Raw genomic sequence first — 27,604 nt, 5'->3', positions numbered from 1 at the left:
ATATTCTGCGGGAGATTGAAATCTCCCCTTTGCAGATCCATTTGGTTCTCGTTCAGTGTTTAAATTTTTTTCTGAAATCATCAAAAGCGCTCCGGAAACTTGTAAAAGGATTCATCATCTGGAGTCCTTGTTGTTGAAGTCCTTTGTTGTTGTCTTTGCCCTCATCAAAATCGCAGCTGCTGCAGCGTCGTGTGATCGAAACGTTCATTGTTTGGTGTCGTGAGTCTGGTGGAAGCGAGCCTGGAGGCAGCTGCGGGTGGGGGTGGGGGGGTCGTGGATCATTTTTATGCCTTTGCATCACCGAGTAAAACGTGCTTTATTAAAGAAAGTCCAGGAATTCTGTGCGACACAAGCACTGACTTTAATAACGAGTCCATTCTGGGGCCGTGGCAACTGCAACACTGTATTTATGACAAAGATTTAAGGGCTGTTCATCATCAATCATCTGCTTTTCTGCCATCCGTTTTATGCAACATGATGTGATGAACGACTCCGTGGCGTCTTTATGAGCCTTAATAGCAACGACTACTGCAAGAGAATTAAGGATAATCTCTTGGTTGCGTTATTAGAAGTGGATTTCTAGTTTTAAGCATCAGATTAGGGAACCACCTTATCTATTAAAACTACACTGCTACAGCTCTGTACAGTATTTAAAATATATATATATATATAGCCTATATATATATATATATATACACACACACACACACACACACACACACACACACACACACACACACACACACACACACACAGGGGACGTGTTTGCCTATACAGCATTAAATAACATTAAAAGAAAAACTTTATGGTCAAAATATGACTCTGCTATACTGTATGTAAAATGTCATTGGCATAAAATTCGCTATGGAAATCCTCCAAAAAGACTACTTTTTATTATAAATATTTTATAATACAGTTTTATAGTTGAGAACAATAAGCTGTAAAGAAGGGTGTAACTGTATAGCCGAAGCCATAAAATAGTTATGCACATGTTTTTTGAAATGATAAAATGTTGGGGGAACTGTAAATGTATTTTTGAGCTCCATCTAGGAATCAAAAGTGTTGGAGAACCTCCTAAAAAAGCTTTACATATAAGTATCGCTTTTCTGTGTGTTACTACTAAATGATACTACACTACTACAGAGACATAGCTGTAGAAATGAGGGAGAAAGCTAACTTATTATAGTGTAAGTCATTTAATACAATTTAAGTGTTACTTTTCTTTTTATAATACACATAAAGTACAGAAGCACTTCATGGATATGAATGAACTCTTGCGACTTTTCTGAAATATCACCCACATATGCGCCATAGGTGTTATGCAAGCATTGTATAAGCTCTGTGCACTGGAATCAAGTACACGTGACGCATTCGCAGTAAGTGCGCGTTTGTGTCTCTGTGTGCCCAGATCAATAAACCCACTGTTGTCGTGAAAATATGGCTCTGTAATCTGCAGCCTAAGTGCTGTCTTTCCCTGAGATCACAGACCGCCATGAGACATGAACCCTGTTTGATTTGGCGCACGCCTCCCGCTCATCATACCAGCGACTGTACAGGATTACACACAGTGAGAGAATAATTGCTCCTGGATAAGCAACAATTGCGCTGGAATTCGTTCCTTCTCCACCTCTGAAGAAGCGGCACATTCTTTTCAGCCGACACACACACACACACACACACACACACACACACACACACACACACACACACACAGAAAAAATACAACCCTCGCACAACCCTCTCATACATGTTGTATGGTTAGACATCTGACACCTGTTGACAGGGTTGGTAAATTCCTGCTGCCGCCATGGCGCATTTTCAAACCATCCGTAACAAAATTTCATTAGAGATCATCGTGCACAGACATTTGATTGTTTCTGAAGTGTAATCCCCCCCCTTGTAGACGGGACGAAAAACCGCCTCCACCAAGCTGTGGGATGCGTAATTTTCATCCAATATGCACACCCACCGGGAGCGCTTCCTTACTAACCCTGATAGATGGCACTTGAACATAAATAGATTGCAATAGCATAGCTCTAAGTAGGCCCTTGAAACCAAATGAAAGCAGACCCAGAAAAGACACATTGCCACTCTGGATGTCCAATCAAAGCAAGCAGCTGTTTTGCAGTAACCATTCCTTTCTAAACTCATAGAAGATGAAGCTCTGTCCTGCAGTGTGTCTCTCTGATTGCATACAGTATGCTAGACCTAATAAAATAGCTTATTTAACCAAATTAGCTAAATGTTCTTCTTTAATGAGCTGCAGTCACCCGACTGAGAACTTTTGCACCAGTTTTAGTATTAGATGGCAGCAGCATACAGTGGAATTATTGGAGTTACTGGCCGAGATTTACCTGTGGCTGGGCTTTTCACTAACTCAGTTATTTGGCAAATGTGTGACAGATTTTATTGAGAGGCATTTGGAGCCTGCTACTGTGCACATGGCTTATTATCAGCACTCAAGCTATTGTCACTGCAGGAAAACCACTACAGTGGCAGTGTGAGCAGAGTGGGGATGTGTGGATGAGATAACACAGCTCATTAGAAGAGCCTGGGGACAGCTGAGGAGATAGCACTTATTATTTTTCATGATGCTCTCGCAAACATAGAAGTTTTTTTTCCCATGTGAAGTAAATATTAAGGATCATTGACACCAAATTTTTAAAAAAGAATGAAATTAAGATGTATTTCCTGCTTTTTTTGTCAAATGTTGTTGTGTCTGAAAAGTGATTGTGTGTTTTTAAATGATGACTTAAGTGTTACAGTATGTGGAAAGATGAAAAGTGCAATACCAGCATCGGCCTTCTTGGAGAAAGACAACTAAGAGCATTCCGTTACCTATTCATGAAAAGGCCCTGTTGCATTTTCCCTCACACTTCCCTTAAGTGGAGATAACATCTGGGATAAGAAAGAGAGTAAGAGGGAAAGGGAGGAGGGAGCCTGTGTGTGTGTGTGTGTGTGTGTGTGTGTGTGTGTGTGTGTGTGTGTGTGTGTGAGAGAGAGAGAGAGAGAGAGAGAGAGAGAGAGAGGTTCTTCAAAGCCTGGCATAGTGCGTGTTGGATCAGTCTTGGGGAGGGAGGTGTGGGAGATAAGCCTGCGACAGCTGCCAAACACCTCTGTGTTTTACTGTGTGTGTGTGTGTGCGCGCGCTTCTGGGCCTCCCATTCAAAAGCAGTGTTTTTGAATCCCAGCCACCTGCCAGCTCCGGTCTCTTATGGCAGGTGTGAAGCCGTTTGTACGTGATTCAGACCACTGATGAACACGGAGCATATGTGACAGTCTTATCGCCTGCATCTCCCTGTAATAACAGCAAGAAGAGCGCACTGATGGAGAGATTACCAAAATGTGAGGTACTGTGGGGGCTGCTCATAAAAATGGTACATGACTGACAGAGGCAAAAAAAATAAAAAAGTAAGAAAAAATAAATTATATATATATAACACAAAGATGATAACAGTTGAGAATTTAAATGTGTTTAATATTAAAACAAATATGAAATTATGGTATATATATATATATATATATATATATATATATATATATATATATATATATATATATATATATATATATATATGACAAAATGGTGGTGGCTAACCAACCGGACATAGTGGTGGTAGACAAACAGAAGAAGACGGCCGTAGTGATCGATGTAGCGGTTCCGAATGACAGCAATATCAGGAAGAAGGAAAACGAGAAGCTGGAGAAATACCAAGGGCTCAGAGAAGAGCTCGAGAGGATGTGGAGGGTGAAGGTAACGGTGGTCCCCGTGGTAATCGGAGCACTAGGTGCGGTGACTCCCAAGCTAGGCGAGTGGCTCCAGCAGATCCCGGGAACAACATCGGAGATCTCTATCCAGAAGAGCGCAGTCCTGGGAACAGCTAAGATACTGCGCAGGACCCTCAAGCTCCCAGGCCTCTGGTAGAGGACCCGAGCCTGAAGGATAAACCGCCCGCAGGGCCGTGCTGGGTGTTTATATATAAAATAACTTGCAAAATTACCCTGCCACAAAAAACACTAAAGTTCCCCCAAAGCAGTGTCTTGTTTCACTTTTGCTTAAAAGGCAACGCATGCAACAAGACCTGGCAAAAATTATAGAATCAAAACACCTGAAGGACCACTTTGTAGCAAATAGAGCGAGCACAAATATGACACAAAACAAAGTTTGAAATGTGTGACGCATGAATCAAACAAGTTTAATTAAATTAGGTTAATTCATCACATATATTTTCCAAGTAGAAGAAGAATTGTGGAATCACTTTGTGTTCTGCGAGTCTGAAACAAATACCTGCACAAATCTAAATATGTTAAAACAAGCTGTTGTACCTGGCTAATTGAAAGGAAGCGTGGCCCCAGCAAGAGAGCTGTTAGTGGAAACAATGGAAAAGATTATGCAACTCCTTAAAGATGTTATTTGCACCAAAACAAGAAATGAAAAGCAAATGTGCAGAAACATGAGCCAGTGTTTGCGAAGGAACGGTAAGAAATGGGCTGAATGAAAAGGGACGTGCATACAGTAAAGCCAAAGTGAAAAACCAGCACTAACACTGAAACAGAGATTACAGCAATCATGTACTGTCTGCCGACATTATGCTGAAACTTTAGTCTGGTGACGTTTTGGTGAAACAAATAAAGACGACTGCCTTAACCTTCCATGACCCGAACTCTTTCATGGCATGCATTTTTAATTTCCCTTTGCTATTTGTGCTGATTGGGACCTGATGATACTCTACAAGGGCCTGAGATCCACATATGAGGACATTTGTTTAAAATTGCAATAGAACAGTGGCAGTACAATATCCTCGTAAGTAGATATCAGGCCCTCGTAGAGCAGAATTTTGTATTGTGGTCTAGATAACCCAAAATGTGATGTCCACATATGTGGACGCCAGGCCCTCGGAGGTTTAGAAAGAAAACAAGCACATTTGCCTTCATCCTGCTCATTTATCAAATATGGGTTGAATGTCCGGTGAAGGGCGAAGAGAAGATGATTACCTCACCAGGAAAGCCTGACAATGGGTTTCTGATCAATCTGCTCAATCTATCTATCTATCTATCTATCTCGGGATCTCGCAAAACTTTTGCGAGATCTCGCAAAAGTCCGTCTTAATTTTTTTTTCTCCCATGTCCCCTGCGGGGCTCCGTATGTATTTAATGGACTATGCTTATAAAGTTTTGACTTGCCATTTTGATTTTTATTTGTTTTTTTATTTTTACTTTGGACAAGGAGGTAGAGCCAGAAAGGTACCGTAAACAGTATTAGTTAATGCTAGCTCTAGCACGTTAGCTTAGTTAGGACATAAATACCTCAGTGTTATGACAATTTTCATAGAATTTAATGAAGTATTTATACAAAATCAACACTGTACACTTGTACTAGCCTATGCTTATTTTCCCCATGCTTAATTTTCTGCTCAACATTTGGAAGCAGCCTCAAGTGGCTCTTGGAGGAAACACACTTTGTGTCACTTGTGTGTTTTGAGCCAAGCTCACAGGTCAATATAGCTAGCTTGTTAATTGCTTAAACCAAGTATTACTGTCATTTCAGTGACTTGTACTTGGTTTAATAATACTTGTTCTGATACACTTCTTGTTATAGCTAATAATCTAATAGCTAATTGAATTGAACTGTGTGACCAGTGACAAAAGTGTGATAAATTAAACAGGTACAATGTCATTTTTATTCACACGAGCTATGATTTCAAAAATGAATTCTTTATTTAATGCATCAGTGCAATATGTATCTTGGGGTCGATATTAACAAGTCTCTCAGATGCGTGGGAGAGCGGAAGAAAGTTTTCCTGCCAGACATCACCAGAGTTCAGAGGTTAAATTCACAAGCAGGTGGCCCAGCAACACAGAGCTTGAACCAGGACGTTTCTTTTAGAGGCTTCATTATTTGCAATCCAGACCACAGCACACCATCTGTTTCAATAACCTCGTCTTACTCTGACGAACCCATACTGGGAGATTGAACTCTGTGATGTTTTTTAAGAAAGTGCATTTTCTCAGACTGAATTTGGCTGCCTCATAATTGCAATTTGGAAAGTCTTTAAACTTGTGTGCTGAGTTCGTCACTGTCAGATAACAAGCTCATATTTCTAAAACGTCACCTTTTCAGGAGCTAAGAAAAACAGCGCTGTTTTCTAGCTTGATGACACCGCATTTGGTTTTGCGTGTCCACGGGTTTAGAGTGTGTCAAACGACAGTGGACTGTGTAACCACGCAACCAAAGTGAAAACATGAAAATCAGAAAAACTGAACGGTTTTCAATGGCATTACCACAAAGGGTTGTTTAAATTCAATAAACGAAGTAATGAACTTATTATGCTTAGCCCAGCTGCAAAATGTCAAGGTAGGAGTTTCTGCATTAGTGATGAAAGTCTCCCTCTCTCTTTCTCTCTCTATGCACTCAGCCTGCCACTGCAATCTGCATGCCCGCCGCTGTCGTTTTAACATGGAGCTGTACAAGCTGTCCGGCCGTAGAAGCGGTGGAGTCTGTCTCAACTGTCGCCACAACACAGCAGGACGCCACTGTCACTACTGCAAGGAGGGTTACTACAGGGACATGACCAAATCCATCTCTCACCGCAGAGCTTGCAAAGGTAACAGGATGGTATGGTGTAATTCTTGGAATATGAATGATCCTCAGTCTTTCTCTAAGACCAACCTTTGGACACATGTTGAAGGTGTCTTCCAAAAGGAAAAAAAATGCTGTGCTTGGTACAATGTATACAAGTAGAAACACAACAGTTTAAAACAGACTTGAGTAAGCGACTTTTGGCTGCTGCCTTATCACGAGGTTTGGCATAGCAGGTAGCTCCATGTGTTTGATTTGGCAGATTTTTACACCGGATACTCTTCCTCACATATCCCCAAAGGGATTTGTATCTCTGCCTGGGATGAAACTGGGGATGTTTCGCTTGTTAGGCAAATGTTTAAAACCACCACACTACAGAGCCGGCGAAACAGATTTGAGTAAGCAACATCTAAAAATCTCATATCTTGTAAGCTGCACAAAAAAAGGCTTAAAGCCAAAAATTGAGGGCTTTCAGGTGTGGTTGCTTGAAAAGAGATGTCCACTAGGTGTCACCTCAACTCACCTGTACCACTGACCTGGACCTCTTGAGCATGTTTTCGGCGTTGGTGTGCTTTGGATTATAAAAGCCCAACATTATCTGAATGTCATTATCTAAGTCAGCGGTCCCCAACCCCCGGGCCTCGGACCGGTACCGGTCCGTGAGTCGTATAGTACCGGGCCGCGAGAGTTGAGGCTCAGGTGTGAAATGTATCGTTTTCAGGGTTTTTATCAGTTTTCAGCGTTATTTTGTTATCATTTTTATCGTTAACTCGGTTTTCCTGGGTCTTTTCACGTGTGTTATGAATAAATCTTCTGTTTTTCGGTACCGGTACTAGTTTTATTTTGTTGTATTTATCCGCGACACCTTAAAGCAGCGGTCCCCAACCTTTTTTGCACCACGGACCGGTTTATGCCCGACATTATTTTCACGGACCGGCCTTTAAGGTGTCGCGGTGAAATACAACAAAATAAAACTAGTACCGGTACTGAAAAACAGAAGATTTATTCATAACACACGTGAAAAGACCCAGGAAAACCGAGTTAACGATAAAAATGATAACAAAATAACACTGAAAACCGATAAAAACCATACATTTCACACCTGAGCCTCAACTCTCGCGGCCCGGTACTATACGACTCACGGACTGGTACCGGTCCGAGGCCCGGGGGTTGGGGACCACTGCCTTAAAGGCCGGTCCGTGAAAATAATGTCGGGCATAAACCGGTCCATGGCGCAAAAAAGGTTGGGGACCGCTGATCTAAGTTGTCTAAAAAAAAACATCCATCGAGTCAGTGTTCAGTATCCCGTTGGCATAAGATGAAAGCAGCTACAAGAAGTCACCAACTGGTTTGTGAAGTCCTGTTTTGAAACGTTGAGGTGGGTGTTTCTGACGTGGTTTTTTGAAGCCAGTGTGTGTCAGATCTCACTGCGAAATTGCAAGTTGTTAGCCAGTGAGGATTCCCCAGATAACCCTCCAAAATAGACTTTTATTAGGTATGACCCAGAATCATATTGTTAGTGACTATTGGTATTTCTGGCTCCAAAAAAAGTGTGAAAAAACCACCACATGCCCACACCACCAATGTCTGGGTATGCGACTATCTTTTATATACAGTCTATGTTTGGATCCAGAAATCCCAGCCCTTTAAAAGAGATGCTACCAAAAAAATAAATGAAACTTAAGTTAAGTAATACAAATTTGGCCAAGAAATACTACAAAAAAATGCCTACAAAAATCACAAAAAAAAGGAAAGATGTAGTTTTTATAGAAACTGTAACCTCCAAAACCAGGCTCTTTGTAATAGTTTATACACTCACTCTTCACCATGCTCAGGTATGACAAGAATTCGTTGAAAAGTTTCGAGTAAAGCACACACCTGTCTTGGTGTCGATGAAAGGACCCCTGCAGCTCCCCAGATATTTGAGGTTCTCAGTGAATCCCTGACAAGACAAACATAACAAAGCAAAGGTGCGAGCTGATCCACTGAGTGGAGCGGTGAAAACAGCTCGCTAATCGTCCCTCTCTTCCATTCATACTTCCAATGCACGTACGCATGTGGACGGGGAGAAAGGAAAAACAACACGCGCACACAGGTGTGAGCACATACGTCGAGCTGCAGAGGATTAATGTGCGTGGGGGACAAAAGCTGAGCTCCTTCTGTCTTGCAGCTCCTCTGGGAGTAAAGACAGGCTCAGAGGCCCTGAGCAAACAAACTGCTGTCACTCAGTCACATGCACTAGCAAAATACTCAACAGATGCACAAACAGTCCTGTGTGAGATATGTACAGTAAGAGTGCATGGACCATTGTTCTTTATTTCTGTAATCAGTCGGGCTAAAGTTTGCCTTTTGGATGGAAAGTCTGGATAACAAATAATGTAATTTTTTACTAACTTTACAGCAGTGCCTCAGCATGCTTTGTTTAAACAATATTTCACCCTGCCTCTGTGCATTTAATCTCCAACCTCTTCCCACACACTAATGACAAATGAGAAACTCTGGATAGATGCTCATAGTGTGGTCTTCAGCCACATCCACCGCTGAGCTCTGATTGGCTGGTGACAAAGTCTTGAAATGCCTATCCTCTGGTGCCCCTATCCTTGGTACACCGCTGGCTATCAAAACACCGGAACAGCAACGTGATATTTCCTACTGCATGCCACAACAGCTTCCTCTCCTAATTCACTCAGACTTCTCCAGCTCGCATGAAAGGAAAGCGAATGCACGAGAAGCCGAGCCCACAAATGCGTTTTATAGAGGCGTTTTATATCAGAGACACCCTCAAACAGAGCTTGCTGCATGAGGCGAACTGAAGCCTGATAGATCATCTGCGCACTTAGCTTAAAACATGACGAATGGTTCACTGTTTCAGTCTGCCAGCATAAACATTTTCTCAGGCTATATTTGGGGAGTTGTTCAGTTCAGGGGGTCAGAGCTAAGAGCAGGTTATTTTAACAGAGGTTCTCACTGCGCCTAATGGTGAAGCAACACCCATACATCTTTCCAAAGTCTTTACAAACAGCTGTACTGTAACCTGAACACTTGAAGCCCTTCTTCCCATCCCCTTCACGTGTGCTGCTCATTGCTCTGGAATCAAACCCAAACAGCCTGATTGCTGCCTTACTCCTCAGGTGACAAAAACACGGTGATGTGACATCAGTTAAAAACCGCTATATTTATTGTTCAATTCAGCCAACCATCCCACTCTGCTGTTGTTGGACAGGAAATACAGCGCAGCGCCAACACAGCCAGGAGGAAGTCTGCTTTCATTCTCCGTTCCTGCGCCCGCCTGCTCCCCCTCCACCCCCCAAAATACTTCACATCTCAACAAAAAACATTCCTCCCAATAATTTGCTTGGAGGTTTAGTGGGAAAAAAAACAGGCTCTTCCTTATACTTTTCCAATAGCTACATGGAATGCCTCATGCTTTATTTCCCAGATTAACAACTTCACCCCTCATCAAGCGCAGTGTAAACGTGGCTCATGGAGAACCACAGCGCACGCCGCCCGCCCCTAACAGTTTGTTTTTTCTCGAATTACCTCCTACGGTTGGCAGCCTAGAAGTATTTAACTAGGCACGGTGAGTCCAGAGAGATGGAACTGGTACATGGTTCACTGCATCGTACCCCCCCTTCCCTCCTAAACCATTCAGTAACCATTCATGAAATTAAGTCATGTTTCCGGTATTTAACACCTGTTATGAGGGCAATAGTACTGTAGTTTTCCAGTGGTTAATATACAGTCTAGCCTATCCTTCCGCTTACACAGTTTTAGATCAAATATTGATTTGGAAACCTTAAAGAGTTTCGAGTCAAGTCTACAACTACTTAAATAAATATGATTCAGAAAAATAATATTTAGGAAATATGCTTACTTGCTTTCAGCGTTAGTGTTATTGTTAGCAGGCAGTTTAGGCACATCTATAATGATCACTCTGAATCTTTAGCTGAATTCTTTCTTTGATAGAAGTCTGAAATAATTTTACAAGATTAAGACATTCATATTAGTGGCAGACTTAAAGACCCTCATTAGCAATGAGTAACTGCACTGCTAGCCAGCTTAAGCTAATGAGGCTTACTTCACCTACAACAACAGAGGTAAGCAGCATGATTGACAAATCTGACACCACCGAGCTACAGGAGATGTAAACTAGACTTGGAAGAACCCCAATTTCTACTTTGAACTATTAAAGATGTCATTCGTCACCTCGTGCAGCCATCTTTAAAGGTACTGATGGTAAATTCTTCTGTTTAAATACTGAAATAGCTTAAAACTCTCCAAAACTAACAACAGGCTTTAACGCAAATGGAGGAAACATCAAACTTTTTGTTGTGCTCCTCAAATCATTCCTGAACCATTTTTGCTTCGTGGCAGGGTCCACTATCCTACTGAAAGAGGCCACAGCCACCAGAAAGTACTGTTTCCATGATAGGGTGTACATGGCCTGCAACAATGCTGAAGTCTCAAAGTAACATCCACATGGATGGCAGGACCAATGCTTTCCAGCAGAATATTAAATAAAGTATTGCACTGCCTCTGCTGGCTTACCTTCTTCCCATCGTGCAGGTGTCAGGTGTTTCTACATAGCCAGTCATTTACGTGATGTAAAGAAAATGTGATTCATCAGACCAGGCTACCTTCTTCCATTGTTCAGTGCTGCAGTTCTGATGCTCATATGTCAATTGTTGGTGTGTTCAGTGGTGGGGAGGGGTCAGCGTGGGCACCCTGACCTGTCTGCAGCTATGCAGCCTCATACACAACAAACCGTGATGTATTCTGATGCCTTTCTATGAGAATCACCAATTTGAGCTACAGTTGCTCATCTGTTGGATCAGGCCACACAGGTCAGCCTTTGCTACTCTCATGCTATCAGAGAGCCTTGCCCGCCCATGACCCAGTCACTGGTTCACCACTGTTCCTTCCTTGGACCACTTTCAAAGATACTGACCTCTGCAGACCGAGAACATCCCATAAGAGCTGCAGGTTTGGAGATGATCTAACCTACTCATGTAGCAATCACAGTTTGGTCCTTGCCAAACTCTCTCAAGTTCTTACATTTGCCCAATTTTCCTCCTTCTAACACATAAACTTTGAGTACATAATGTTCGCAGGTGCCAGGATGAAGTGAAAATCAGTGTTATTCACTTCTCCTGGTCATAATGTTGTGTAAGTACCTTTAAAGCATGAGTGTACTCAAATGTGCTAAAGAGAGTTTCCTCTTACAATTAGCAACTCTGTCCTAGTGTGTGGAAGATTCATTAATCCACTTAAACACCATAATAAAATTACAATCTCTCATGAAAAAATTAGGCTTTTTCTCTTTTTTTTACACTGCAGCAAAATAAATTAGAGCCACTTTAATTTTAAAGTCATCATCCAGATACTTGCTTCTATTGCTTGCCCTGGATCTTAAGTTATATCCATAAAATTCACCAAAGCTCTCCTCCAAAGTCATATTTCAATGTCTTTTAGTTGTTGGCTTTACTCTCTGCGCCCTGAAAACGACAACATGCTTGTCTCCATCCTGCTGTTATTAGTATCTGAAGCAAAGCCACAACCTGCTCATGAACTCTTTTGTCAAAGTGACATTTAACTCCCTGTGGTCTGTTGCTCATGGGAAATTTTGTTAATTAACTCCTGCAAAAACCTGAATTATTGAATAAATAACGAAGTTGGATTGTTTGAGTCTTTGATTACAGCCTTTATCCAGACATATGAAGCAAGTCTCACAGCATTTGTTGACAAAAGACCTCTTCCAAGCCTGGATTTTAATCAGTGTTGTCATAAAGTCAATAGGATTTTGAAATGAGGTTTAATTACTTGTGGAGCAGAAACCAGAAGTTACAGTTTAGCTTTGTTCCCATACTAGCTTGAAATTTTATTTGTATGAACTGATATTTTGCAGTATATACATGCAAACATACAGTAGCAGTCAAAAGAAAACTAAGCTGGTTGAAATGTTTCGACTGAAACAAAACATCTCTCCATCGCATTGTTAATTTTTATCGTTAGCTTATGTGATGATCATTTTATTGCAGCTATGGTTTCCGTTAAACGACCATCCCTTGGATTTATGTGAAAAACGCACTGGTGTTGATTTCTTGGAGGGGAAAAGAGGTAGATCCCTAAAAATGTCACCATTTGGTTTTATTTCAGCAAACTGGCAGAAGCTTTTATATGATACGAATGAGGCAGAAGAAAAACAAAGACGTTAGGCTTTCTTAAAGAAAGATTTAATAAGCATCCCCTAATGTTCATAAAGCTCCATAAATTCCAAGTAAAAAGCAACGTCTACTGGACCACTTCAAGCAAATTTCGAATGACTCTGCTGGTACACATGCAGGACTAATAGGGAGGTTGGGCTTCAACTTCAAACACTGGCTTTATAGTAAAAGTTTGGCAGTGACACACACACAGAACAAATTTCTCACATTTAACGTGCGATCCTCCCAACTAAAAGCTTAAACACACTTTGAAGTGCGTTCCACTCGTCCATTACTGGGAAACATTATTCAGGCAGTATTTGCAAGGAGCCCTTTTGCCAAAAGGCTTTACATTGGAAACTCAATCTGAAGAGCGCACAGCCTGTCTGATCGCACCGAAGCAGAGGACTCAAAGCCGACTCGCGAGGAGCTCCCTGCCCTCACGCTCAGACACATCCGCGACGCGCACACGCCAAACATTTGGTGTCGTGCTGCGCGGTGAAAGTGAAACACTGTAATTAATCAAGTTATTTACCCTTCTGCGTGCCTTCCAAAGCAGACCTAATGAAGAATCTTATGGTCGTAATGGGCGGAGGGAAGCAGTGTAATTTGATTGAGGTTTTATGCTGGTGCAGGGCCCAGTTCCCCATCTGTGATGGTCTGGAAGCAAAACACAGCCTCCTCTAATGCGAATGATTTCTTACTAGGTTTTAGTGCTAAGATGACTTTTTTATTGTATAGAATATGTAGAGTCAGCAGAGGACAGGCCCGAGACATGCTGTAGTCATTTGTAAGCTGATATCTGTTTTTTACTTTTAACCGCTCGTGTTTCCTTTCTTTTTCTTTTTTAACTTGCAAGTTGTTTACTTGTGTACAGTTTAGCTTGGTGCTCTTCTTCCCTCTTTAGCATGCGATTGCCATCCAGTTGGAGCAGCAGGGAAGACGTGTAATCAGACAACAGGCCAGTGTCCCTGCAAGGACGGCGTGACGGGGATCACCTGCAACCGCTGTGCCAAGGGCTACCAGCAGAGCCGCTCTCCCATAGCCCCCTGTATCAGTAAGGGCTACTTCTACCACTTTCATTTATCAAATATTGTGTTTCTTTTTCATTTTAAATGTTGCTACAAGCACACCTTTAACCAGATCACCTCCTACACCTCTAATTGGAGGTGGTGACACCCAGGTTGCCTCACAGAGAGGACCTGAAAAGGACAGACCATGCCTTTTTATCCATGAATCCATTGCTCTCTGTCTCTCATCCCATGTTATTTTTATCCCCTTGTTCCATCACTTTGGATAGATATTTGGCTGTTTAAGCCTGAGTCTGGATAAACAGACGATTACAGCTTGACTAATATGGCCTTGTTTGCCTTCGAGGCCGTTAACTCGCAGTAAATCCCCCGGAATGAATCCAAGGGATTGATGGCTGATATGTTTATTGGCTGTATCTACCCCTGGCAGATTCCAGGCCCTTGGCAGTAAACACCAACGTCTCACAAAAGCAAAGATGGGTCACTAGTAGCTGCTTTAGCTCGGGACATCGTAGGTGGCTGGTATGAACAGATAAGACAACAGCAACGTCCACGGTGGACGTATACACCCTAATGATTGTCCCCTGTGCTAACAGGGTTGACATTTCTGATAAAGCCCATGTGTGGAGGTGGAGCAGTGGTGTTTGTACAGTAAGAATCAGAGTGTTTGGCCAGAATTCACAAAGATAATTTCAAAGTGCAAACCAGCTGGACCAGGATCTCTTTAATTTTGCTGGGGCAGTTACAAATGTGGTGTAAAAGCTGGAAGAGACTCAGCTAGTAGAGTAGAATGGATTTGGTTTCTTGTAACTTTTTCAGATAATGTCTTTTGGTTTTAATAGTATGATATTAAATTTTTGTGTATATCTAAATCGCTGCCAGCTCCGAGTTTAACGAGACCAGCGGCCTTGGCTCACTGTACCTACAACATACCAGAGTCAGGAGGGAGCAGGACATTAATAGGAAATCTTTTCAGTACATCTGTGTGTCAAAATCAGCTTCGTGTCCGACGGCACTTGGAAATTCCTTCATGTTCTCACAGTTGGAATTATTGTTATTCAATATACAGAACAATATGGCGGCAGAGAAAATTGTCTCTTCACTGTGCTCCTTACTTTGTCACAGAGATCCCAGCTGCATCTCCGACAGCGACTTACAGCAGCTATGAGGAGCCGACAGGTGAGTAACCAAAGAGATTTTGTGTCGTTTTTAAAATAATTATTTTTTTTTACTACATATTCTGTTTTCAAGCTGCTGTTGCCCTTTCATTTATATTAATTCAGCTATGTTAATGTATCACCGTGGGTGGGATTTTTTTTTTAACTAAGCCAACTGTTCCTCCATGCGTGAAATCAGAAGTGCATTTTGAGCACACGCACATCTTTCCACGCTCCTCAGCTAAACGCACGTCGGCGAGGTCAGACTGATGCTGATGTAAACTCCAGATATTTTGCCAGTGCTCCCTGTGGCCTTGTTGCCCGTATTCCCAGCCTGCCCAGCAGCCTCCCCGGGGTTTCGGCCCTAATCTGATTACATGCTTCATTTGCACCAGTTTGTATTTCAATCAAGGCTGGCTGTACCAGCAGTGAAGCTCTGCCTGAACCTATTGTTCATGTGCTCTGACAAGAATCTCCATGTCAGGCTGCTGGCATTGGATCATGTGCCACGCTAGTATGTGCAGCAGTTTTTGGGGAAGCTCTGTCCTATTTCAAATTATTCTTAAATAACCAACAGCAGCTTAAATAAATTTCAGCATATTAATGAGTTTTCACCGTGATCCAGGTTTGTTTAAATAGGCTGAGTCACCTCTGATCATCGATCAGCGTCTGACGAGAGTGGCGCCACTGACTTCAGCGTGCTTTGTTGCGAGCCCCACTTCCTGCTATAGTGACTGCCGAGGCTGTGTGGAGTTTGGATTCCTGTCAGAGACTCCAAACAGACACCACCCTCCAAATTAGGAGCAGTGTGGTCCCCGGGGACCCCGCAGAAAGAACGTGGCACTGCTGCAGAGATACACAAAGGGGGCGTTTGTCCTCACAGCAGGAGATTGGACCTTAATGATTGCCGTGGGTGTAATGGCCCACAGCAGCAATTGCGCTAAGGGGCTAATGGGCAACGTCAGCTATCAAAGAAAGGTATGATGAAGGCCCCCAGGGGCCTGCAGGAGATAAAGAGCCCCACCACCACCACCACTTCATTTACATGGAAATCAGGCACGCTCGATATGGACTCGTCAGATTCATTTACTTTGGGATTTCCTCTTTTCTTATTTTTCCCGCCAACCCAGAAACCAGCCAGGAATTCCAGCAGAAATGCTTTCTCTACATACATGAATTCAATCCTCATCCCACGTACCAAACCGCTCTTTTTTCCTCTCCCTCTCTCTCTCTCCTTTTTTTTTGAGAGGGAGGAGAGGGGTGTTTTTTTCTTTCTCCATCATTACCCAGGCAACCTCATTCACACAGAGTATAATGGGGAAGAAAGGGGAAGACTGGACAGAGGGCTGGAAGAAATAATGAAGTTTGTCCATATTCAGGCAAGCTGAAAGGTTCCCCCTCTCTCTCAATTGCCCCCCTCCTTTCTCTTCAGACTGCCCAGCCCAGCTTTCCCACCCCCCACCCCCCCATCCCCCCAGAGAAAGGAGCACAAGGCTTATTGCTCTGTGAGAGGCAGAGTGGGAAGTGGGAGGGGGCGGCGGGGGTACACTTGGAGATGGTCTGCTTCCAATTTGTGTCAGTCAGTGGAAAGTGGAGGGAACAAATGATTTCAATTTTCAGTTTGGCCTCTGGTCCCACCACCACCTTCCTCATTACAAAAGGTACCTGGCGGGGTGACAGCACACCAGAGTGGCCATCGATAAAGCCCCATGGCGCTCAAACCCACGTTCACATACAGTGAGGTAAAAGTGCAGGGGGGGGGACGCTGCTGAGACATTAATCATAAGTCTGTGAGCTTCTCTGTCACTGCTACTCTCTGGAGGGATCCAGAACATTTAGCCCCGGCCAGCCTTATAGAGTATTCACATTCTCGCCTCATGTGGCTTAGAGTGTGCTAAGGGTCCCCACTAATGTCTGGTAGGTCTCCGGTTAATTCCCCCCCCTGCGACCTTCTCTTGTGCACGAGTGACCTCAGCAGCCCTCAGAGCTGACATAAGGGATGCCAGGACAGTGACGAGGGAACGGGCTGGAATGGAAAAACATGGGAGGCGTATAGTAGGAGCGTGTTGACGGACACAGGAGGATCTGTGTAAGCTGTAATCTGCTTCACAGTGGCACTTTGAAAGCATCCTTAAGACCCCGGGGGCACAAGGAGCGTGACGTAAGGGACTAAATGTGAAGGTCATCCATCTGAAGCCCTGTCTGACGATGCTCACATGCTGCGAATGTAAATTTAAAACATTTTCGTAAACTCCTTCCCCTTCTCTGTCTTCTTTTCCTCAGATTGTGAATCTCACTGTAAAGTTTCCAAGGGCAAAATGAAGATCACGTTGAAGAAATACTGTAAAAAAGACTACGGTGAGTGAGCCCAGCACACAGGAACATGCCCCGCCAGATGTCACAAGGTCAAATGTCTCAATTAATCTGATCCGGAGCATAGCCAGTCCACACCATGTAGCTGGTCTTTGTGCTTTACTGCTAGGTTATTTTAAATAGCCTTAGAACACGTCCACTAATATAAAACCATCTCTGCTCTCTCTGAGAGTTTCCATGCACTCAAGTTAACATGTTTGACCCCTGGAAAAAAAAAGGTTTATAAAAAAAAAGCACTCTTCTGAAAATTAAGCTTTTCAAGATGTGTGACCGTCAGCCAACATTCTGTCAAGTTGTAATTGCTCATTTATTATGCTGATTCAGCTGATCTGATCGCATCACGCTTGTGACATATTTCTTTTTCTTATCCCTCATGAGTACAATAGAGACTCGTTTGAAGGTGCGTATATATCAGAATTACCATTAGCATGGGTCACCGTGGGTGTTTAACCTTGATTAAGTCACTTATTAAAGTTGCTTGTGCAGTTGCGTGGCTATAGCGATATAAAAATAGTTGGCCAGTCACCACACTCAGCCTGACTTCATACCAGATGTTTGTGTTAAAAGAGTGTGTTTGTTAGGAAATAGAGGATGTTTTGAAAATGTAAATGCGTACAGGATCCATACCTGAACGCAAATGTGGATGGTCAGATGATGCTGCAACTGGCACACTGGTGCGAGTTACTGGTCTTACATGATTAGAACCAGTCATCAAAAAGTGTGAGGTATGAGAAAAGTATGGGACAAAATTAATATGTCAGCAAAAGTATGATATGTTAAAAACGTCATATTGTAACAAAAAAGTATTTAAAGTACGTATACAAACATTTGGAACTATACAGTGGAGAAAGTAATGAAAGGGTCCTTTGCTGAATATGCAAATTTGCTCACTTTCAAAGAAATGCACAGTGTCAAATATTTTATGGTAGTTTCATTTTGATGCAAAGAGACAGAATATCAATCAATAAACCATAAAAAAAAAACCACATTACTTAAAAGTTATACATTTGTTTGCATTTCATTGATTGAAATAAGTATTTGATCCTCAAGCAAAACATCACTTAGTACTTATTCTCCAGGTTTGAACACATCTCAGGTGGGATTTTGGCCCACTGATCTTTACAGAAACTCTAAATCCTTTCGTTTTCTTTGCTGTTGCTTGGAAGCGCACAAATTTTCTACATGATCGTATTGTGCTTCTTCTTTATCCACTCCTTAGTTGGTATGTTTTCTGTCACTATCATGCTGGAAGACCCATCCATTTCAGGATACATTTGCCCTTTAATTTAAGTCATCCTGTACCCTAAGCAGAAAAATGTCCAAAAGCATAATGTTTCCACCTCCGTGCTTGACTGAGAGGATGGTGTTCTTTGGGTCATGCTCACCATTTCGCTGCCTATAAACACAATGGGTCCAGTTGATGCCGTAGAGCTCAATTTCATGAGAAAATGTCTGGTGCACCTGCACATGTGCCATCTTGAGCAGAGGGACATTGTGGGCACTGCAAGATTTTAATCCATTATGGCCTATTAGTATTAGTAGTGAATATTTAGTCAGTAATGTGAAATTTACTTTGATCTGGCCTTTTTTTTGTAGCACCTCTGTTGCTTTTTGCCAAAATAACTGAGTTTTTTTCACAGCCCTACGCAAGCTGTTTCTTTTGACTAAATTAGACAGAAGTCTCACTTTATGTGAGCACACACAAAGCCTAACAAGAGAAAGCTGGGGCTTCGTAAGCCCAACCATCACGGTTGTCTCTTACTGGGGTTTTAGGTTTTGTGGAGCCAGCTAACGTGAAGAAAGTCTGGCTTGAGTTGAGCTTGGCTTGCAATAGATTACTTTGGCCGAAAACTGGAAATTTAATAATTTAATCAATCATTATAGTTAAAGGAAGATTGTTATTTCCATGCATGGTAATTTGGATTTGGCAGTGGATCTGTTACCATTTTTGACACAAATACTTTGAAAGCAGGAGGGGGAAGCAGCAAGACAAAACAGGAATCAACAGACCTGATACTGATTAAGTCAGTCACAGCACAAAAGGTGGGGCTGGTGTTCAGGTGGGTTGCAAAGTGGCATGCAAATGCACTGCGATTATGTGCAGGCTACAGCAGCTTAAATAGATATCCAACATGGAATTTGCTGATGCTAGCTGATCTTCTGGGATAGTGACTAAGCTTCACTTTGTGACTTGCCTGAATTTAATTTGATCACTTCATGCACATTATAATTTGTGATTTTTGTTTTCCACAAATTAGCTTTTTTTTCCTTCTTAATAGCCAGCTAAGCTAACTGGCTTTTGGCTCCAGCTAAAAATTTACAATGCAGATGTGAGTCTGATATTGTTCTTGACATCCAAAAAGGGTGATCTAATCACTTTGGTGATTTTAAAAGGCTGAAACACAACATGAGGTTAGTTATTATATCTCACAGAAAGTAATGCTTAGATGTGAAGATTAGGAACTGTTTAGGATGCATTGCTTTCTCACTATTTTGTACTGGGTAAAAGCCATATATATACAACCAGTTGTAAAAGAATCACAGTATGGATGTCTGAACTATGTTAAAATTATAGCAGCTTTGCACCCCTGCAGCAGAGTTTGTAAAAGACAAAGAGATGCACAAACATGCACACTCACATACGCTTTGCCCAGGCTGGTTATTCTGAAGCTTTTTGCAAAACCTACTGCAATTTCAGAGCAAATCACAAACTATAAGGGAGGCCAAAATACACAGAAATCAAATTATGTCGTCAGTGAATGTGCAGGACACGAAGCGGCTGCAACAAACCGTTAACACGGCAGTGCCAGGTGTATATAAATATCACTATCACTGTGTTAAAACTGGCTGCAGGATATTTGATGTTTTGATGATTAATGATGCAGGTCCATTATGAAGCAGAAACCACAACCACACAGTGGTGGGGTGATAAAATAGACAAAATAACATATGCAGTTATTTAATTTCACTCTATCTCTCCCTTCATCTACATGGTAAATGATTCAATGCAGATTTTCAGCAATGCTAATCAGTCACACTGTTATCCATTATCTGTTATCACTGGAACCACATTTGTTAACAACAGAGACAGATACACAAAAAGTTTCAGCACATTATCCGGAAAAGGTAAACCACCCAGTTTTTAGTTAACTCACTAAAACTAACTTCATGTCAATTCATGCAAAAACTGGTTGCTGCAAAAAGTTTGTCCTGATCAGGGCTGCTGAGAGCCGTTCCTTTCCAGTTACGTTGATCTCTGTCAGAGCTGACTAATGCGTCTTTCAATCAAAATCATTGGTGAAACGTCATCAGTTACACTTTAAACAGCATCCAACTGTAAATTGCTCAACTGTATTTGACCCCCCGCCCCTGCCCGTTACAGTTGGGAAGACAATAATTCAGTCCATTTGTGACATTTTGCTACTGAGCCAAATTTAGCTATTATTCATATTTCCCTTGACTTAAGTCTTAGTTACTGGAGCTGAGACAGGCCGTGCAGCTAAAAATCTGCCACGTTCATTAAGAAAAAAGAAAAAAAAAAGCGGAAAAAAACTCTGGAAGCAGATGATTCTGGCGGCGCGGCACTGGGACATTATGGCAGACATCATTGCTTAGCATGCATTTCCTTTGCCGTGGTCTAATTCATTTCTCAGGCCTGTCGCCTCGCTTTTGTGGGGTTTTTGAGTCTCTTTTCTGTTCTTCGGAGAGGGGGGGGCACCCCCATGTGTGAGTGGCGATGCAGGCCCCCCGGGGGTCACGGGAAGGGGCCCTCTGTTTAAACACAGTTGTGCACTCCGCCGGCACAGAGCATTCCTCGGGGCGCAAACAGGTGGTAAATTAACCAGACGGTGACGGATTGCCACCCCGGAGAAAAAGAAATATGTTTTGTTTATTCAATTTTTGTTTTTCATCATTGCCGTAGCTACGGAGACGGAGGACATAAAGGGATTATATTCTCGCCTGACACCCTCCTCTGCACACACATACCCTCCCTTCTCCCTGCCACAGGGAGGACAATGAATCAAAGGGCCGCGTGTTTACCGACGCTCCGGGATGGTGCTCAAAGGCAGGGCCTCCCAGCCTAGCTGGCCACCTCTCTTCGCTCACCCGAGGGTAACAGGTCCCTGATCATTCACTCAGCTGATAACCAGAGGGGACAGGGGCCTCTGCACGGTAATTAAGCGAGCTCTAATTTCATTAGCCCTCGCCTGTTGGTGGCACGCAGTGTCAAGTCGCAGCACACCCAAAGAAGATAAACCCAGTGGGAAGTTTGGCTGTGAGAGGGAGGCTCGGTTGGCAGCCATTGTGCGAGTTGCAGGATCATCTCACACTTCCTCTCACAGTCTGCCTCACCAAACAGTGTGCGCTATTTTGTAATAGATTGCTTGACCCCGTGCTCCCGTTCCCTCTGTGCTGTCTATTTAGCTCAAACCAAGTGGCAGAAGGTGTGTGTGGATTTGTGTGTGTTTGAATACGTCGCAAAGACTGAAAACATACTTGAGAGAGAAAGAGAGAGAGGCAGACCCTGACAGAGAGACTGCGCCTGACAGAGTCTCCTCCAATGAGTCGAGCACAGCAGCTCTGGGGAGGAGAGCGCTATCTCCACTGGATTCTCACGCTGCGAAGTTGGATGGGGCTCTGGGAGCAGAACCCGGACAGCTCATGAGGTCGGAAACACATCCCGATTCTGCTGGAACTTTTTCTGTGGCTGCGAAGACAAATAGTGGCCCCTCCTTTCCTCCCCCTCCTCCTCCTCACACACCCTTTATGTGTCTGGATGAAGGAGAGGGCTGCGATGAATGGCGGGGCTGTGAGAGCTCCCTCTACTCAGCCCAACAAACCTTCTTTCTTCTGAAATTGTGTGCAATTTGCTCACACCATGCATCGACACACATACTTAAACACCCCACTCCTTCAGTTCTCTGCATTCTTGGCAGCGATATAAGACGGGCGATGAACACGGAAAGTGATCGTGTTAAGCCAGAAAGGCGACTATAAGGCCAACCTGCTTTAAAAACAGAGAAAGTAAACCCTATTTTGTTATTATTATAAAACTGCAGAGGTAACGCATTAGCTGACACAGCGTTAAATTGGGTATACAAATGAGCATTATATGGAATCTAATGAAGTCTTGTCCAGATTAGATTGTGTTTAGGTGCTAAAAAGCGTCCTTACTGGCACGGGAGAAGCTTGCACGGACATCGACCAAGAGGACAAGTGTACAAACTTTCCATACATCTCAGTAGCACTCTATAGTTAGTCATTTCTAAATCCAAGCTCCATCAATATGATGACAATTTAGGGATTCCAATTCATGGTTTGCTGTTTTATAATTCAACTGATGTGTGAAAAGCAGAATATAATTGCTTGATGAACCACCCGCGGGCCTCTCTTTGAGAATCTGGAGCTTAGATGATATACTATGCATACCAAGCTAACCCTCCCTCCCAGGAAGAGTCCTTCACTTGAAGGACATATTAGCTCCGGCGTCTTCGCTGTTTAGCTCTTGCTGCTATCTTAGTGATGCAGTAATTACCTGCTTGGTTTGATGGAGAATCTACACAAGAAAGCGTCAGCGAGTGGAGCTCGAGTCACATCCTGGTATGAATTCACTTGCAAGTGGTGCACCAATAGTTACCAGGTTTGGCCTGATTTAGCCTGAGGACGTCCATGTTTAGATGTTCAGATCTAACACCTGAAAGACCAGTTGAAAAGCATTTGTTTCAGAAGTTATATTACTAGCAGATGTGGTGTTTTCCTATAAAACTTCTTTTTTGGCCAGTTATGTTTTGAAAAGAGAATTAGAGAACCCTATATCCTATTTCTTCTCTCTTTAACCCAGCCTGGCCACCTAAAAGTAAAATGCCTCCGTGCCCTTTATGCCGATGCGTGCTTTCAGATGTTCTACATCAGAAAGCGTAGTGCAAAGGGAGTCAGGGAGTGCTGTGGAAACTGTTGCTGTAATAGGGAGTGTGCTCAGGGGCACGAAAAGGAAAGGTCCTAGGTCAGAGATGAAGGGAGGGGCCTGTGATATGCTGCAGATTACTGGGTTCAAACAGACATTTTTATTCACCCTTTCATGCAATGATATATAAACGCTGTTGAAATAGAAGGTGCTTGTCAATCATTCCCACTATTTTTCCACTTCACTAATTCATCTCAAGGCAAATGTGGTCATTTAAAATAATTTTGAAGGGCTCTATTTGCTGTAGTGTATACTTATAGAAGTCGATTTGATATATAATTATATAATTATAATAATATTATACAAGTTGACACTGTTACAATATGTTTTTCTGTCACTGGGTTGTTTCCAGGACTTTTAAAATGGGGAGTGACTGAGAATGCACCAGAGGGGCCACAGGAAATCAAACTATTTAGTCAGAAATTTTTAATGTACTTCAACGTGGAAAACATGTATACAAGTCACAATTTTCAAGTTATGCAGCCATGCATCCTATTGCATATTTGTTATCAGGAAAGCAGACCTGCTTAACAATTTGAAAATAGCCTTGTTGATGGATACTTTATTGAAAAGTAGAAAAGAAGTATAAGATACAATCCTTTTTAAGTGCCCCAATAGTTCACTGTATACTAGTATATTGAAATATACTTAAAGTACCTTAAATGTACTCATGTAACATGACACTTTTTACAGTCTTCTTCAGGATATTATTGGGCTGCAATTATTGCGTATACATCTTTAATGTTTAATTGGTGTTGGGGATTATATGTTCAGTTAAATGGTGCACCCCATACCTCGGCTGTAGACACACCCCTGCTGGTTTGCATTGAATTTGGTAAAGAATTTGACATTTACCTGTAATTTTAGCCAGATATTTAGATTTTAACCAGTACAAGGGGTGCTGATATCCACACTATATTACTATATTACTATATGACTTGAATCACTTTTTCTTGTGGGTGACTTAACCTGTGCTTTTCTCTTAAACCAGCTGTTCAAGTGCACGTTCTTAAGGGTGACAAGGCGGGCGAGTGGTGGAAGTTCACGGTCAACATCATTTCTATCTACAAACAAGGTGAGCACCGCATCCGTCGTGGAGACCAGCTGCTGTGGGTGCGCGCCAAGGACGTGGCCTGCAAATGTCCCAAGATTAAGCCCGGAAGGAAGTACCTGCTCCTGGGTACAGACGACGACTCCCCTGGGCAGGGCGGCGTAGTTGCCGACAAGGGAAGCCTCCTCATCCCTTGGAAGGACCTGTGGGGCCGCAGGCTGAGGAAGTTCCAACAGCGCGACAAGAGGGGGAAGTGCTAAAAGTATCTGCAGAGGAGAGGGAAAAAAGAGTCAGAGGCAGAATTAGGCCTCTGATGGGATGAAATCAAGGACGAGGGATAAGGATGGATGAAAAAAAAACTGGAAGAATTAAAAATAGAGAGACAGGTAATACGTAGGAGAAGTGTGGAAATGACTGAGTGCTGCTGCTCTGAGCTGGAGCGAAGAGTTTAGTGTTTTCTTCTTTAGGAACAGTTGTGAAGGAGCTCATTCAACAGTCTGTCTTTCAGCGGTTGTTTTGTTGTATTATTGCAGAGTTTGCACCTAGTGTTACAGATATGTCTCACCCTGATCATTTTACCCACAATGCATTTTTATTAAAGCCCCTTGCTCAGTTTTTAAAGAGTGACACATCTTCTCTGTCACCCTGTTTGTGTCTTCAGAGGATCTTTTTCCACTGTGGTGTAAAAATCATTGTCTAGTTCAATGAAGACTTATAGCACGGCCGTAATTTCTCTCCACAACCTGCCAAACGTTAGCAAAAAAGTTTCAGATACAAGTGAAAAAATGGTAATTGTTGTCTTATAGTGCCATTCTTGCTCATAGGCGAGTGTTACCTCAGTAAAACAAGAAAAAAAAATGCCATTTTTCTGTACAATGATCTCACTACAAGCAAGCCTTTGCTCAGCGCTTATTGATATATCAACAGTATGTTGTGGTTGTGACCTCTGCAATGTAAAGTAACCATATTTGGATACATAGACATTATTTTTAGTAGACGATGCCGTAGCATCAAGTAGGTGTAGAGTAGATTTGTCAACCATGCACTTATTTTTACTAGTCAGACGTTTAAGAACATATAAAATATGTTCCAACATTTTTAGAGTGCTGTCCAAAAAAGGGAAAAAAACAAGCCTTTACCATTTAATAGAATGTATAGCTAGTAGAAACCCCGCTTGCCTCACTCATGACTCCATAGGCTGATGTTTCTGGTGGACTGTAACAACCCTGTATAAATCACAACTACAGTGGAGTCAGAATGTAGTTTTTTTTTTTCTTTAATAAAGGACTAATTGTAAGTTGGACTTCCCAAGCATTTCCCAGTGGGAGAACTGATGAAGTGAACTATTTCACCTCATTAAATAAAGGGGGGAGAGAGAGAGAGAATATCGACCTATCAAGCAAACCTCATACCACTGACAAACTGCATGCTCACTATTTACTGTAGCTGACTGGCTAATGATGATTGTGAATTATGTACACATTTACTTTGTACACAATATTCAATGTTGTGGGAAAATAACCTGTGGAGTGATAAAAAAAAAAATATCACAGATGTTTATTTAGCACACTGTGTAAAATATTCTTCACCTCAAAACGACTTTCTGAGGACTGAATTTCATCGTTAAGACTTGGTACTGGACAAAAAGGCATGACCGATTGTCTACATGTTATATAGCTGTATAGTATTACTTTTTTGTTGTTGTTAAAACATTAACTAGATCTATCCATGTGAAATTAACCAGAGTTTTTTTTTTTTTTAAATACTAGAGGCTTAATAAAAGAAAAAGACAAACAAATGAATGTCAGACAAATTTCTCATGTTGTGCACCCAGGGGATCACACATACTCTCTCTCACACACAATCACACACACACACATACACTGAGAGAAACTTGGACTGAATTTACACACACGCGCGCACACAAGCAACACCCAAATACACACATGTACACTTTGACGTAAATACACGGGTACACCTCAGTACTCTGTGCATCATACTGTATGTATTTGTTGATTACAAAGTTTTTACAAAGTCTTCGCTCACTCAGCTGTACCGACATTTTTCAACCTGCAGGCATCTGCAGAAAGGTACGGCCCGCCAGACTTTTGTTCTCCATGGATATTATATCAGAATAATTATCTGCTCATGTTAATACATTGGCTTGTAAATGTTGTTTAGCAGTGTCCATTGCAAATGGTTGTGTAATGTCTTGTAATACTAATATATTATGTTTATCGAAAATGAATATATTTAATGACACATGACAAAAAAATGTGGCTTTTGTGGTGTTTTGCTGTCGATCTTTTATTTTTTACTTTTACATTGGATTTTAGACGGCTGTAATGAAAATGATTGATGCGTGTTTGGCTATTGAACAGCTTAACAGACCTGAAATTTAATTTGAAATAAAGCTGTGCAAAAAAAAAGAAAAGAAAAAGAAAAGAAAGAAAAACAAACAAATGAGGATCTGTTGCTGAAATTGCATGTTTAGCTCCTATTTCCTCTTATGATCAAAAAGCTTCTTTTGCTATCACGACACAACAACACAGTTCCTACTATTTGTTTCAAGTTTCAGCTGCAACTGGAAACCACTTTGTAACATGAATTTTGCATTGCAAGACATAAGAAGAAGAATCTAACACAATAAAATGTTCCTGAAAGTCCTGCCAAATATAAAATTGTAGATTTTTCCATTCTGGTAACACTCTAGATTACAGCCCCCCAAAAGTATAATTTGGGTATGAGAGCTCATGCAAATACTTATTTGGTAGTTACACGCTAAGTACAGGAAAAGAGTTCAGGAGGAATAAGAATAAGTGGATTTGACACACAGTAAAGTGGTAAACACACAGATTTGCCTTTAATGCAGCAGGTAGTTAAAAAGGGTTACATTTTAAATAATGACAAAATACTGATGTAGACATTGCAGCTGTCAGATCCAATACCAGATGCTCGCATCAATGTTGAGTTTAAAGCTTTTAGATCTTGACATATCGTTGCAATAAAAAAGCTGCACATTTATTGAGATTTATTGCACAATATACAGAATAAAGAGTGTAAAAAGCCATCAATTTAACAAATTACACTCATGTGCAAAAGTCTCAACTCACCCCTTTATTCTTTATACTTTGCTTCCAAAGAGCCGGACTTACTTGTAATTTTTTAAAGTGGTCTTGACCAGAAGTTTTCTTGACTTTCTGAAGGTCTTTCAAAGTTTATCTTTACCTAACCATTTGAAGAC

At 41.9% G+C, this 27,604-nt stretch overlaps 1 protein-coding gene across 1 annotated transcript in view; it reads left to right on the top strand.

The window, feature by feature from the left end:
- The window catches only part of ntn1b (netrin 1b), a 48,930-nt gene extending 21,879 nt beyond the window's left edge, over positions 1-27,051 (top strand). Inside the window, exons 3-7 of the mRNA XM_026165798.1 lie at positions 6,417-6,605; positions 13,691-13,840; positions 14,940-14,993; positions 17,255-17,329; positions 24,301-27,051. Of these exons, the coding sequence (XP_026021583.1) occupies positions 6,417-6,605; positions 13,691-13,840; positions 14,940-14,993; positions 17,255-17,329; positions 24,301-24,620 (788 nt within the window). The 3' untranslated portion in view covers positions 24,621-27,051. The remainder of the gene's footprint in view (positions 1-6,416; positions 6,606-13,690; positions 13,841-14,939; positions 14,994-17,254; positions 17,330-24,300) is intronic.
- The last annotated feature ends 553 nt before the right edge of the window (positions 27,052-27,604 follow it).

Source organism: Astatotilapia calliptera, chromosome 4 (assembly GCF_900246225.1).
Source record: "Astatotilapia calliptera chromosome 4, fAstCal1.2, whole genome shotgun sequence".
Taxonomy (NCBI): Eukaryota; Metazoa; Chordata; class Actinopteri; order Cichliformes; family Cichlidae; genus Astatotilapia; species Astatotilapia calliptera.
The sequence above is the reverse complement of the archived record's forward strand: the minus strand, read 5'-3'. Positions and strand labels throughout refer to the sequence as shown.